General features: G+C 39.5%; 3 protein-coding genes across 8 annotated transcripts in view; 2 read left to right on the forward strand and 1 right to left on the reverse strand.

Annotated features, from left to right (window-relative positions):
* Positions 1-14,898, forward strand: part of LOC149717149 (uncharacterized) — a 371,656-nt gene that overhangs the window by 298,308 nt on the left and 58,450 nt on the right. The window lies entirely within an intron of this gene.
* On the reverse strand, positions 5,598-6,589 carry lin-52 (DREAM core complex component lin-52). The gene is made up of 5 exons (XM_089836258.1): positions 6,459-6,589; positions 6,132-6,227; positions 6,035-6,069; positions 5,791-5,953; positions 5,598-5,734 (listed from the first exon to the last, which is right to left on the reverse strand). The coding sequence occupies exons 1-5, from the start codon at positions 6,490-6,492 to the stop codon at positions 5,670-5,672; spliced, it is 393 nt and encodes a 130-aa protein (XP_089692384.1). The 5' UTR covers positions 6,493-6,589; the 3' UTR covers positions 5,598-5,669.
* On the forward strand, positions 6,755-12,456 carry LOC149717164 (putative methylmalonate-semialdehyde/malonate-semialdehyde dehydrogenase [acylating], mitochondrial). Its single transcript, XM_089836122.1, has 11 exons — positions 6,755-6,891; positions 6,956-7,000; positions 7,130-7,204; positions 7,278-7,439; positions 7,977-8,055; positions 9,071-9,225; positions 10,479-10,691; positions 10,802-11,230; positions 11,507-11,686; positions 11,933-12,031; positions 12,103-12,456. The coding sequence occupies exons 1-11, from the start codon at positions 6,850-6,852 to the stop codon at positions 12,202-12,204; spliced, it is 1,581 nt and encodes a 526-aa protein (XP_089692248.1). The 5' UTR covers positions 6,755-6,849; the 3' UTR covers positions 12,205-12,456.

Genomic DNA, 14,898 nt, shown 5'->3' on the forward strand with positions numbered 1-14,898 from the left:
ATTCACAACGTAAATAATAAATTATCACGACAAGGCGATGATTCGTAATCGGAAAGAAAGCCCAAACTTAATTTCACTATAACCAGGAGTCTAAATATTATAAATGTTGGCTCTAACCTTACCAGGAATACATACAGCTAATTGGAATCGTGTACCCGTTTTCTAAACGCTTCTAGGCAAATTTTGTGGGACGAGCTAGACTAATCATTATGTATGACGAATTTTACCTCGCGAATAATATATATCTCGCTGCACCTTGCTCGCGCCTCGCGTTACTACCTACCAATAAAATCACCCTCAACGGAGTACTGAAGCCCGGCCCACAAAAACCCGCATAAAAATTAACATATCTAGGCTGCGTTCAGCAGACAAGCAAAACAGCGGATTTTGGAAAACTTTTATCGGTGAGCTCTGTCGTCATAATGACGACATAGCTTTGCTGAACGCTTTTACCCAGTCATCGGTGTTTTAAAAATGACGGTAGAACAATAAAGCTTGCAAAGTACCAAGGCTTAACAAAGCTTGTATGAAAACAAATTTATAGAGATAAATAAAAACAACTTTAATAATTAAAATTAGAACTTAGAAGGACTAACATATCTCTTATAATTCTCGCGAGATCAGCTGGTTTCACGGCAATTAAATAGGTAGTCCCACCAGAAGCAGCAAGAGCTATTGTAATAATTCCTCCATGTTTTTTTTTTCGCCAAGCTGAGAACTACGCGTTTCACGTCACGCGATTCAAAAAACCGACTATTTTCTTGGTGACCGCGCTGGCTCAGCGCTGAGCAGCGTGACGTCAAACTCCAAAAACAAATTTCCGTTCAGTAGGACACGGCTAACACCGCTGAACGCGGCCCAGATTAGGAGGCACAATCATTCTAATTAGCTGTATGTATTCCTGCCTTAACAATACTGCATCGGCGCTCGCTTGAAAGACTGTTCTTTCTCTGACATTGCATATTACAAGGAGTTATTATGAACTCCTGATATTACCTTTCTCTTTTCACCACTCAAAACTCTAGTTAGGCCTAATGACTTGCAGTAACGGTAAAATCCGCAAAAAACACCAGTGCTATAATATTAGAAGTATATATAGTCCATTATTATCGGATATAGACGCAGTCCAATTATCGTAATGCGTTCGTTGTCCATCACCCTATTGTCAATATATATATTTTCTGAGTCGAATCGATTCCCCCTTGGAATTGTAACGAAAATTGTCAGACACGCTGTATGGGATGACTCCATTCAGTTCATTTCCCATTCTAGACCAATTTCGGGGTTATTTTTTTTCGCGCCGTCAGACTGGAACGGGGTGAAAATGGTCATTTGACAAAACAACAATTGTCCGATTGGTGAGTCTTCACGCCTCCTCAGAGGATTTTTTCAAACTCAATTAACACGCGTTACGTGAACCCTGAAACAGTCCTCTGTCTCTCTGGGTGAGCCCCAGGGTGTATGTATATTTTTTTAGGTCCGATTGTCTCACTCCCTTATTGACGGGAAGGTTTTGAGCCCTTTCCTGGTCCCAAAACACGATTAAAAGAGGCACAGAACGGGGTTTGTAGCGGTCTACGGGGATTAAGGCTCGTAAAAAAGACTAGGGAACAGTTGACGTAAAAATTACCAAACCGGGACTTGTAACTTATCAGATCCTGCATGAAGCAAAGGCTTATTGATGGTAGTGTAGCCTGGCCTGGTGTTTGTCAGCCTGTGACGTGTAGACAGGTCAGAGAGCTCTTGCATCGCATCTTCCTTGCCTCTATGACTCCGTAGGGTTCGTTTATCGCGCTTGAAGTTATTTATTTATCGTGGATTTACTCTTTATTGTTCGATGGCACTTTTCTTATTGCGTGTGTGAATCTCTATTCTCAGTCCTGTGTTCTCTAATTTGATTAGTCCAAAGTAAATAAAAAAGGGATCAATGACGTCATCATCTCATTCACTTTGGCTTTCTGGACAATTGTATATGTCTGTAAAAATCTTTCAAGTCGCCAAAATCCTTGCAAAAATCTTTTCTTCCAGTGTCATAACTCAAGATTTAGAAGAGATGCTAGCTGTGATATCCTTTGAGTAGATGTCACAGTACTACGTCTTCCCTTTAAAACGATACTAAATACTTCGGGGTTTTAAACGTGGCTTGATAAATAAGGTACTGATAAAAACAGTCACTTCTACGCCCCCTCCCTGTTTTTATTAACACTCTCAGAGGCGATAGCCCTACTTGTCTTTCGAAAAAAATTCTAAATACTTATGGTTAAAACAATCAAGGCTAGATAAATAAGGTATTTGGCCAAAACAGTGTTAGTACCCAATTTTCTTATTTACATTTACTTTGTTACTACTCATTACTTGGCATAACATAAGTTAATAAGATATGTTCCATAAGTTTGTCACTGTTTACTGAGAGCTTGTCAGCTTGTCATGATGTGACGTAGGTAAAACGTCATAGATCCCCGTAAAGCGACGCCTGGTGAGTGACTGTCAAAGGTTTAGTACAGACTAAATAGCAAGATGGACTGCAAAACCGAGTGGTGTCAATTCTCGCGTCGTTCTCGAATTTGCTCTCAGTAAGTATACGAAGTATAGATAGTGTGATACTTATGGAACATATCTAATAAACCTATGACATACCTATAAGATATGAATAGAAATCGTATTATTATGTGGTAGCAGTACATCTTCCCTTTCCAACTGTTTTTAATAGTTAGGGTTACAACAATCAAGGCTCGAGAAATAAGGTATTAGGCAAAAACATTTTTCAATTTCATCTTTCTTCTGACAAGGCTATTATCATTAATAATTGATATCCAATGACCTAAAAATAGATTTTCCTCCGTGAAATAAAACGGTAATACAAAAGAGACTATATAGTATATAGCTTGGGGGGCGTTATTCAAACTACCATTATGGCTTCCAGTCTCCTAACTCTAGCCTTAATTCATTTTATGCCGTAAGTTGTACGATGACGGCGATTGTCCGCACCTGCGAAAAAAGCTTTGACGTCTCTCCGCTTTTAATTCGGCGATTACATTCACCGGAATCAACCCCCCACGTTGACTATGTTCCTCACCTATTGCTATTTATGAATAAATAATCTAGTTTTGTATATTTTCCCCTTTTTGAATGTCCGACGAAAAATAGGCACGGATTAATGATCACGTGGTTTCCACTCAACTAGGATTGCGTCTATAACGAGAGGTCATTCACTCCTGAAAATACTTGGGTCCTAAGGGGTCAGCACCTGACTTCGCCAGTGAGAACGTATGCGAAGGAGTTTCAGAGATACCGAATTCTCCTTCAGCACCTTCTCCCCCTTTCAAAACCGGTACCGATCTGTGACTCGGCATCAGCGTTCCGCACATGCACAGAGATGAAGAAAAAAATCAGAGACGTTTGTTTACGGCCAGTAATCTTAATGGATCATGTGTGCGCCGAGGTAGGTGCGCGTGAGAGAGATATCGGGCTGTGCCGTTATCGTGCCCTACCCCCTTCCCTCATAGACCCTCCTTATACCTGCTCACTGATTTCGCTTTGGACTCTGAACTTCTGTTATACATCATTTTTCGCGCGTAGTGAATTTCCCCTCAGGTCATAATGCTCGCGCCTTTGTCGCTGGGAATTCGAGCATCTGTAGACGCGGGAACTCTGAGCGATTAATATAAATATTGGTGGTACGGTAAATAGAGAAAGGTCCAAATTTATTAGCCTGATTCTTCCCCGAAATTGGTGTTATTTTTTTAGAAAGTGGAGGTTTTCGCTTGTCGCCATTAAATAAAGGACGTTCTCTCTACAAAGAGAGTTCGAGATGAGTTCTTTAAGTATATGTATTCTCTTTCTTGAATGCACAACGATTTCGAAGATATAGGTGTAGGGAAACGCGTACATCGTATCGTAACTTAGACCCTTCTTCCTAGCTCGTTAAAGAATGACAAGACGTGTCTATTTGACGTCAGATGAAGACATTTCCGAACTGGTTAAAAGTATGGCGTGGTATACTATGGTCGGAAGATCTTCCACCGAGGGTTTCGGGTGCTAATGAGGCGGTTTAAGGGCTCATCTTTCGATCCTCTCTTCGTTGGTAGTGTCTTTACTGTCTTATCGGCGAGTTATCCTATTTAGAAACCCGGGGTTAGGGGTAATATTCACCTTATAGATCCCTCTCACTGCATCTCGACATTTGTTGCGGCACCCGACCCGGCACGCCAGTGATACGGTAGATTTGTTTTCCCTCCTAATATAGCTAGCCAGGCCTATAGCGTGCTTCATTTTAGACTCTTTTTGAGTCGTGTTCACACACTGACAACTTCAAAGCAAGCTATTTTGGATGGGATAAGACATAAGAATTTAGTTTCGATGGATATTGAACTATTCTTTCAGGGCCATGGTGTGTCTAACATTATTCGTCTAGCATCTATTGTCTTGATATAAGGTGTTCTATATTATGCTAACATCATAACAATTTGAACTCTATATTTTCTAGTATAAACAGACCCCAAATTTCTACTATTTCCAACAGTTATAAAGCACATGCGACCAGGTGTAATAGTCTCACCAAAAAGCTGTAAATTGGTCTATTTCCCATTGATAGCATTGGTGGTAGTTTAAGGTGATGAGGTTACAAAATAACTACAATTTTCAGTCTATTTTAAATGAGATATGGGAGTTATTTCTCCACAAAAAGCGGTTTGTATTGGTGTACTTTATGCCCTTTGTTGGTGTCACACAATTATTAGGGAGCGCTTATATGTTACCATAGTTATTTACGTATTTATTCAATGCTATAATTAATCATTCTGTCTTCCTTTTATTGTTGATAGGTAAAGGTAGGGAGCAAAGGATATGTGGTAATGACATCGTTATGCTTTTCTGCTGTTTACTCGATTGTTTTTCCGTCAATCGGGAGATAACAGTTCTGACCTTGAAATGTCACACCCTTCTATCTCTTACTGGGGTTTCATCCCCCCTAACGGTTCGAAACAGTATTCTACGCCAAAAATGCCAACCAGAGGGGGGGCTGCGTGACGTCGGACTATCTCTTCCCCCTAGCCAGCTGTTAGCTTCCTATAGACACATTATAGATATCCAAAGAGAATAAACGGGAGGAGTGGAAGCTCCCCCGCTCCACAAGCCTAAAATACTTGTTGCCCCAAAATAGCAATACACTAGAGGTAGGAGAGTTTCCGGTTTGCTCGATTTTGATTAGTCTACCGTCGCGCCACCTACGATATACTATCAACGCGTTTCACGTCTTAAACGGAAATTCCTCTGTACTGCGCAATAAAAAAGGGCAACAAGTTTTGCACCACTTTCCACTCCCCTTCTATAATCTTTGAGATTTTTTCCAAGGAATAAATAAAAGGCTGTTGATAAACAATTGACCCTGACCTCAACAAACAATTACTAACTATAGTTTATAATAGCAAATATATGCAAGTCATAAAGGGGTTAAAAATCCAGAACCAATTAAGGTTATATTCCTCTTAAGGCCTGTTTAATTATAGATGCAGGTTCAAAAATAACCGTATTAAAGTATTTTAGTTCTTGGAAAAGCAAAGGTTATTTGTTGCTCTTAAATGATCAAACGTTTACACGAATTTTTGATACATTTTATTTAAAAAACACACACATTCTGATACATGTTTTGTCAATATTTTTCTTAATGTTTATCTCCTTCTTCGTGTACCTCTGTCCAATATGCTTAAAAAGCGGCCCCTGGTCATTTCTCTCGCTAAAATTAGAAACTTTAATTAATATTAAACATTATATAAAATATCTAATTTTTACCCTCTTCAAGGCCCAGTTGGTACGCCAGATTTTGTAGATCTTTGACTTTCTCCAGCAAAGCTACAGCCGTTAAACTACCAAAACCGTGTAACATTTTTACATCTTCATCATCCATATCTTTTAGCCATTCTGGTTTAGGGTGTGGGCCATCCGCAGCTAAGGGCTGAATGAATCAAAATTTAATCTTAAATTGATCCAACAATCCTCTAATTTAATTTAAATTATGTAATGACTGAATACTTACGGATGTCATAGCCACAAACTCTGAAACCCCTGGAACTGAAAACCATAATATTAAAGTTAATTATGGTTTACTCAACAATAAAATAAAATTTATTTACTTTGCTCTGGCCATAATTCAGGTGAAGATCTGTCCAATTTTTCGAGACTAATAAGAGAGGGTTCAGCTTCTGTAGGCGTTTGTTCCTTTGTTTTTTCTAAAAGTAAACAAGAAAACCGGGAAGTAAATACCCTAAGCCTTGGTCATAATGTTAAATTTATACAGTAAGAACAGTATACAAGCCAAGCTACTTAAAGTTTTAGGTTTAAAATAGAATGATACCCCGCTTAAGTTAGATTGCACATTAAATCATACATTCATCCATGATTAAAATTATGATTTAACCTTAAAACACTTAAAATATGTAAAAATAAACACTTAAATTTACCTCCACCTTCGTTTTCAGACGACGCCATCGCCATTTTGCTTAGAAAGTTCTCTTATTGGCCGATAGGTACCGCCACTTCCTTGAAGATTTAGCGCCACCGTTGCCTACGTTAATCAAGGCCTGTGCGCGGTTGACTTCGAAGGGGGGGACTTTTAAGAAACACGACTACTTATTTTCTCCCTATTTTAGCGCGAGATTTCATTGATAGCTGGACCAAAACGCGCGCCAAAATTAGTATTTAAAATTCTAAGCGCGGGAAAATGAACATTTCAAATTATTTAGGTCCAGCTAATAGCGCCTCAGGTGCACCGCGCACAGGCCTTGATTAACGTAGGCAACGAGCGCCACTTTCTACCGCTCTCTCTGGAATCGGCAGCTATCAAGCGAAGTCATGTCTGCCAAAAGTGTATCAAAATATGTTAAAATATTACTTGTAAGTAATTAAATACCTATAATTGTTATGGAATATTTAAAATAACTGTTTCTCTCTTTGTTAGGCTCGAAATACCAATTATACTAGACGTTATTACGCTTCAAATGCTGTAAGTATTAAACACCATATTTTCTATGACCTTAGGAACTAATCTAAAGTTCTAAACTATCATCAAAAGTTGATGAGTTGATAAACTAAGTGTACACTACCCTTACGCGTTTTTAATACTGTTACTTAGCCTAGTACAAAACTGTACATCAATGGCAAATTTCTCGAATCAAAAACTAAGGAATGGATTGATTTAAGGAATCCTGTAAGAATGTTACCAAGTTTTTAGGAGTTATGAAATGAGTAGAAATTTATTATTTTTTTGTGGTAATTATAAGGCTACTAACGAAATAGTAACGCGGGTACCAAAATCTACTCAAGATGAAATGCAAAGCGCAGTTGAGGCCGCAAAAAGCGCTTACAAATCTTGGTCGCAAACTTCCATTCTTACTAGGCAACAAACTATGTTTAAATATCAACACTTAATCCGACAGAATATGGTCAGTAATCATATTTTAAAGAGAGGCCTCTGAAACCGTCTGCTAAAGGCGCTTGTTTCTAAAGGCCTGTTTATACCAATGAGATAGATAGAGTTCCAATTCAAATCGGCTTACCGCGAAACACATTGTTTTTATCAAGCAAGTTTATCAAAACATGACAGCGCCACCTGTGAGCCTCTAGCGGAACTAATTACAACTTTTACTCGCTTATTTTCAATCAGAAACATCGTTATGATTTTTATTTCATCTATTTATTAGATTAAAAAGGGACTAGAGTTTTTATTATTTAACTCGCGTATTTTATTTAACACGTTTAAAAAACTATTTTGACAGCAGACGGTAATAAAAATGTTTTTCAAGTGATTAATAGGTGGCGCCACTCGTATTTGATAAAGATTCATGCTCGACTAAAAGTGTATCGCGAATCGTCGATCTCGAGATCCCACGTTGTGACTCTAGGTTTATATATATATTCTATCTCATTGGTTTATACTCCCTTTAACGATGTAATAATTTACGTAACCTTACAACTTAAAGAAACGGCTAGCAGCCAGTATTACAGAAGAACAGGGGAAAACATTGGCTGATGCGGAGGGGGATGTTTACAGGGGATTACGTAGGTTTAATGTACTTCTTTTGATAAAAAGGGAGTAACAACCATAAAATTTAAACTTTTTGTTGATACTCCCTTTAAAGCAAAGCGCGGGTCACGTGGTTCCCCTACAAGTTGACTTTCCTTACAAGCTCCAGCGGGATTTATAAGTGCACTTATAAATCCGGCCTACAAATGTTTCCTGCTTTCCGTCAAACCAAAACGAAACTAGAATTGGTAAGGAAAGTCACTTGTAGGGGAACCACGTGATCCGCGCTTTTCTTGATAGCAAAGTGCAGCTCCATTAGCGCCCCTTAAAGATGACATTCCCACTGGGCTAATTTTGATAAAAACAGAAGTAAGATGAGACTAGAAAGTACTGAGCTAGCCAAATTCTTCACTCGGCGAAAGTGAATATTCTTGACAACAAGCCAACGGTTGGCCATCTAGTAGCGGTTTCTGAATTTCCCCTCCAAAACGTGAGACGCTCGCGGTGGTAGACGGCCGAACTAGATTCATGGAGCCGGGTCCGTGTTCCGCCGCTTTTGGTTGAGGGGAACGGGGATAGGAAATGTTTTTGGAACTCAACCAATTTTTTTTCTCTAGTGTAGGCGCGATGGAAGCGGCGTAAAATCCTCAAATTTGTTCACTATAGTGCCAGGATCTATTACCAATGCTAGAGCCCTTCACTTCTAGTCTCATCTCACTTCTGATAAAAACTTGTTGTACCTCTACCATATAGTCTACTACTACGAACTTTCTCTTGACGTCACACCCTCCTAACTCTTACCTCGGTTTTGTCGACCATATTGGAAGTCATAAGCTCAGGCCATCCAATTTAGACTAGCAATATTGACGTCACGTCCCCTTGTGTTCTCCCCTCTCAGTACCACTCTATTGCACTAGATATCACTAGTTCCTCCCTTTAGCAAGGTAATATTGTGTAGAAGATAAGCCAGCATGCAAGGGGCGCCCATGGAGCCACCTACCTAGCTATAGTGTATAGTGGTTTTAATGTCAAGAACAAAACGTATTTTAGAGGTTGTCGAACACGCTTGCAGCGTGACTTCGTTGCAATTAGGGGAAGCTCTTCCCTCAATTGCCAAAGACATGGACACAATGTCTTTTCGTATACCATTGGGTGTTTGTGCCGGAATTACGCCATTTAATTTTCCGGCTATGATTCCTCTTTGGGTATGTTTATTTTATCATGAAGAGTGGTCTAACATTACTTAACTGATAATTTTATAAGCCTTGTAATTATTGTTAATCATACGCGATTTCTGTCATAACTGACATGTAAATTACCTAGCAAGTCTTGACTATTTGCATGGTGGATGTTCGTTTTGTATATTTAGTATTTTGATGATTTGTTGGGGCGCAAATGAATTTTTTTAGTGCAATTTGAGTTGCTTTAAATCCCTTGATGCTTGTTTGGGGACGTGCTATTTTGACTATGGTGATTTAGGGCTCGCAATTTTGAGTTGACTCACTTTACTTGATGGCTATTTGGGGCGTGTAATTTTGGGTTAGTTCATTTTGCTATTGACGAAGCACTGGCACGTTATTGGCACTTTTCAGTTTACACAATGATTTTGTAGTTACTTGCAATTTGGGTGGTTTCACCTTCCTTGAATTGCTTACGATGCATTGTTTAGTTGTTTCAACTGTTTTTTGAATTGCTTGCGATGCATTCTTGAGTGGTTTCAACTGTTTTTTGAATTGCTTACGATGCATTCTTGAGTGGTTTCAACTGTTTTTTGAATTGCTTACGATGCAGTGTTGAATTTTTTCAACTGTTTTTTGAATTGCTTACGATGCAGTGTTGAGTTGTTTCAACTGTTTTTTGAATTGCTTACGATGCATTGTTGAGTGATTTCACCTATTTTGAATTGCTTACGATGCAGTATTGAGTTGTTTCAACTGTTTTGAATTGCTTACGATGAAGTGTTGAGTTAATTGCTTCACCTTTTTTGACTTTCTTATGATGCAGTTTTGAGTTATTTCACCTTTCTTGAATTGCTTGTATGAAGTGCTGAGTTGTTTCACCTTTCTTGAATTGCTTGTATGAAGTGCTGAGTTGTTTCACCTTTCTTCAATTGCTTATACGAAGTGCTGAGTTGTTTCACCTTTCTTGAATTGCTTATAAGAAGTGCTGAGTTGTTTCACCTTTCTTGAATTGCTTATATGAAGTGCTGAGTTGTTTCACCTTTCTTGAATTGCTTATGATGCAGTGTTGAGTTAATTGTTTCACCTTCCTTAAATTGCTTATATGAAGTGCTGAGTTGGTCCAATTGGCTTCCTTGTAATACTTAGAGAGTTGTTTACGTCATCTTAACCAATTTGAATCATCTTTCAACATGTTGAGGCACAAAATTTGCCCTAATGTTGAACCGCTCACTCAATATTTCTACCAAGGTCTTATCACTGTCTCAATTTGAACACAGATGTTTCCATTGGCGTTAGTTTGTGGCAACACATTTGTGTTGAAGCCATCAGAAAGAGACCCTGGTGCATCCATGATTTTGATGGAACTTTTGGAAGAAACAGGGGTTCCTCCAGGCGTTGTAAATGTAATTCATGGTCAACACGATGCCGTCAATTTCATATGCGACAGTCCTGATATAAAAGCCATTTCATTTGTCGGCTCGGATCAAGCTGTAAGAAAATGTTCCAAGTAGATATGAACGCAACCTGGCTTAGTGTTGCGTTCATTTCTACTTTAAAAACACTTTGGGACCTATTCTTGAAAGTGTTCCCCTTTAATTAGGGCAAATATATCTACGAAAGAGGTTCCAAAAACGGGAAAAGAGTGCAAAGTAACATGGGTGCCAAAAATCACGGTGTCATTATGCCTGATGCCAATAAGGAGCACACTTTGAATCAGTTAGTTGGGGCGGCATTTGGAGCCGCGGGTCAACGTTGTATGGCTCTGTCGACGGCGGTTTTTGTCGGGGAAGCTCGAAAGTGGCTTCCTGAATTAGCTGATAAGGCTAAAAAGTTGAAAGTCAATGCTGGTCACATTCCCGGCACCGATTTAGGACCAGTAATCTCCCCAGAATCAAAGAAACGCATTTTAGATTTGGTAGAAAGTGGTATTTCTGACGGTGCCAAATTGATGCTAGATGGTAGAAATGTAAAAGTTGAAGGATACGAAAATGGAAATTTTGTTGGACCGACGATTTTAGCCGATGTTAAGGTAATAAAGCAAGTAGTCCACTTAGCCTTGCGTAACCGTATCGTTACCGTTTTAAGTTCGTAAATCATCCGAAAGAGGGCGCCCATTACCTAAGTCCGAAAGCGTCGTTTAAGAAACGCTATCAGATGGCGTTCTGTACGTATTTGGATAAGTGACGTTACGTTAACGGTACGGTTTCACAAGGCTTAGTGGACTACTTGCTTAAGTCGTCGTTTGCAATTTGTTGCGTCCACGAATCTCCGTATTGAATGACTTGGTTCATTTTGAAACGTTTAGCCAAGTATGAGATGTTATAAGGAAGAGATCTTTGGACCGGTCCTTGTGACATTAGGTGTTGATACCATTGATGAAGCTATTGACGTAATTAATTCCAACCCTTATGGTAATGGAACAGCCATTTTTACTACCAACGGAGCGACTGCTCGCAAATTCACGCAAGAAATTGATGTTGGACAGGTAAATCATGGCCCACGTTGTTGAATTTTGAGGCAAAGCGCGTGTCACGTCACGTGGTTCCCCTACAAGTTGACTTTGCTTAATAACTCAACATGTAGGGGTACCACGTGACCCGCACTTTGCTTTAAACCATAGGGCAAAGTTGACGGGGCAAAATTGTGCAAATGGTTCAGCCTTTTCTTTGGTTGAAAAATTCAGTTATTCTTTGGTAACTTATTACAATTTGTTGATAACTACGTAAATTAGATTGGCGTGAATGTTCCTATTCCGGTGCCATTACCCATGTTCTCTTTCACCGGATCAAGGGGTTCTTTTCTAGGAGATTCAAACTTTTACGGCAAAGCTGTAATTATAAATTTTCGCATTTTTCTTTACATAAGCTTGGACAGTTCACTATAGTTCGCGATTTGTTACAGGGTTTAAATTTCTACACGCAAATTAAAACTGTGACTCAATTATGGCGTGAACAGGATGCGTCCGATAGTAAATCGGCCACTGCAATGCCCGTCATGAAATAAATAATGTCTCATAAATATCTTTTAAGAATCAAATAAGACCTATATAATAAATATCACGTCTTCCATTTAGACTAAATGGTTCAGCAATAATGAATGAATTTAATATTATAATAATTGCATTACACCAACGTTGTTCAAAAAATAAGAGTGTATAAATTTATATTTTTGTTAATGTTAATGTTGTTATTTTCTGGTTTTTATGAAATAAACCTTCCATTCATGTTAAGCATAATTAAAAGATATTGATTAATATTTATGGCTTTCAAGCTTTGTCCACATTGAACTCGCGCTCGTGTGTTCGCGCCTTCGTCTATTCGCATCTTCGCACGAAAAATATTTGCACTTCTGTTCTGATACACGCAAAAATTTTACTTTTCCCATTCTGAGAGGCTCATTGCGCCATCTGCCCTTCTCCATCGACGTTGTCTAAAGAGAAAAACGAAACTAATCACCCCAGCCTTCCTCTCGCCTGTGATTGGTGCTTTTCTCGCGAAGGCGCGAAATTCTTGGTTTAGTCGCGAGAAATTTGTATCTTCACGAGGTGAGGACGCATAGTAGCGAAAGCCCAATGTGGACAGTAGCGCGATCTTGCAAACAAGCAAAGCGAAGATGCGAACTCGCAAAATGTGTCAGTCTGGACAGGCCTTAATACTAAAGGAATGTAAGCAAAATGGGGCAAAACAAGTCAACATGAATGACCATGAACGTATATGATATTAGTACTTAAGTGTATGGGAATCTTGGAATGGGTTTTCGTTCAACCGTCGTCATCCGTGTCTCCATTTTTATTGCTATCATGGAACCGATTCCCGAATGGGCTAACAAATTTCCCTGATAGAAGGGTAATAAGTACTGCTATTGAAAAGGGAATGGTGGGGCTTGGACCCATCCCCTTTATATAATGGAATCCCTTGTATTTTATTCGAAACAGTTGCAGTTATCGTCCAAGAGGAAAGAGAAAAAGTCCATTCCAAAATAGTAGGGGACCCCCAAAATTGGCCGACCCTCTCTCTCTCTCCCAGACCATTAGCGTTACGTTTCTCCTTCTTCTATTCCGTCCCCACCCAAAGCGCTGGGTCCTAACTGCGAACTAGCAAATTTCGAAATAATCAAAATCGTTCCAAGCGCGCACGATTTTTCCCGCCATCCGTAGTCGCGAATCTTCCTCGTGGTCATTTTGCACGCGCATAATTGGCGGGAAAAAGAGGCGCCCGTTCAATGAAGCGCGTGGGTGTTCTTTTCGCTCTTACATTTCATTAGAAGTTTATCCGACTCGAATTATTTAACGGTAGAAGTCAGCCTTACGAAAAGAAGAACGCGTAATTTTTTTTATTTGATTCTGCACCTTCGAGTTATGATGCCACTGTGCTTCAAACTTGGAGATGGAAACTTTTGATTCTCTAGAGTAGCAAACTTTACAGCTCTAACACGAGAGGTAGTTCCCATGCATGGACGTAAAATTTGCCCATATTACCCCTGCTTTAGGTGTAGCCTAGTTATAACAGCAAGAACTATTTGCACGTGACTAAACGACTGAAATATTTCCACCGAGAAAAGCATGCTAGGGTTTTTAAACAGCTACAGGTGTCCGCCCACTATGCTACTCCACAATCAAACTTTCCTACTTCAGAGTCTCATACACTTCTGTGTTGCTGGACCCGTATCCTCGGGTCTGGATCTCGCCTACTTATTTCGGTGCCCTTTTCGATACGGCCGTTTCCCGCCAAATTTACGGCGCCGTTAAATCGTACGGCCGAGAAGGCAGAAAGGGCGTCGTTGGTCAGTTACTTTTTCGGACATTGGAGATCGTCCGTCGAAAATGTCGACGACGGCCCCTATTTTTAGGGTTTTTACCCGAGCCTAGTTCTAACCGCGTTTCTGTTGTCAGTTTCCTGATATAATTCTTAGGATTGGAATTGAACTAGGACGGATTGGCGAGGTCGTAATTTCAAAGGTCAAAAGGCCACGGGCCGTTTCCGAGAGCCATTTCTAAGTTGGCCTGACTTTTCCGCGCTCGTAATTTCCAGCTTATAGACGCGCTATTGAAGACGCGACCCATAACCATAGTGGCAGGAAAGAGAAAAGCGTTCATGGATGGTTTTTATCAACCCACGATCCCCTCGCTCTCTCTCGCTACTGGACCCTGGTCAATTCCAACTGTCAATCCCGTTTTTCGTATAAATTTCCTTGTAATGTTTTGAAGTTTATATTCACTTTCCTGGCAATGTCCGTAAAGAATTAGGTTAGAAAGCGTGGCTACGATTTTGTTATTTAAATTCAATTGAGATATCAATTCGATACTGAAGTTGACTTGACGTTTAATGTTTTTTTTTTAATTTGATTTATTGAGATTAATGTTTAGCTATGGTGTTTTTTTAGAACATCACTTCTTAGCAAAAACATAAGCTAATCATTCTCCTTAAGTGTCCAGCTGTAGGTAAGGTATTTGGTGGAACGTAATTTAAATAGTGTGAAGACAAGTGTTGCCAGTCATTTGTGAGTGCAATCGAACCGCTATCTACAACAGACTGAAAAGCTTGTAGTACTAGTTCTGTTCGATTCAGATCATTCTGTTCCAAACCTGAGATTCTCTAACAAATTACTGGCAACCCTGAAGCCCAGTTAAAGTTAACAAACGGGGAAGAATTTTTGTCTAGCTCCTTTAGTGATCCCATTCAAACTTAATGGTAGATC

This window comes from Phalangium opilio, unplaced genomic scaffold (assembly GCF_054372755.1).
Source record: "Phalangium opilio isolate 3A_F unplaced genomic scaffold, DU_Popi_V2 ptg000003l_1, whole genome shotgun sequence".
Classification (NCBI taxonomy): Eukaryota; Metazoa; Arthropoda; class Arachnida; order Opiliones; family Phalangiidae; genus Phalangium; species Phalangium opilio.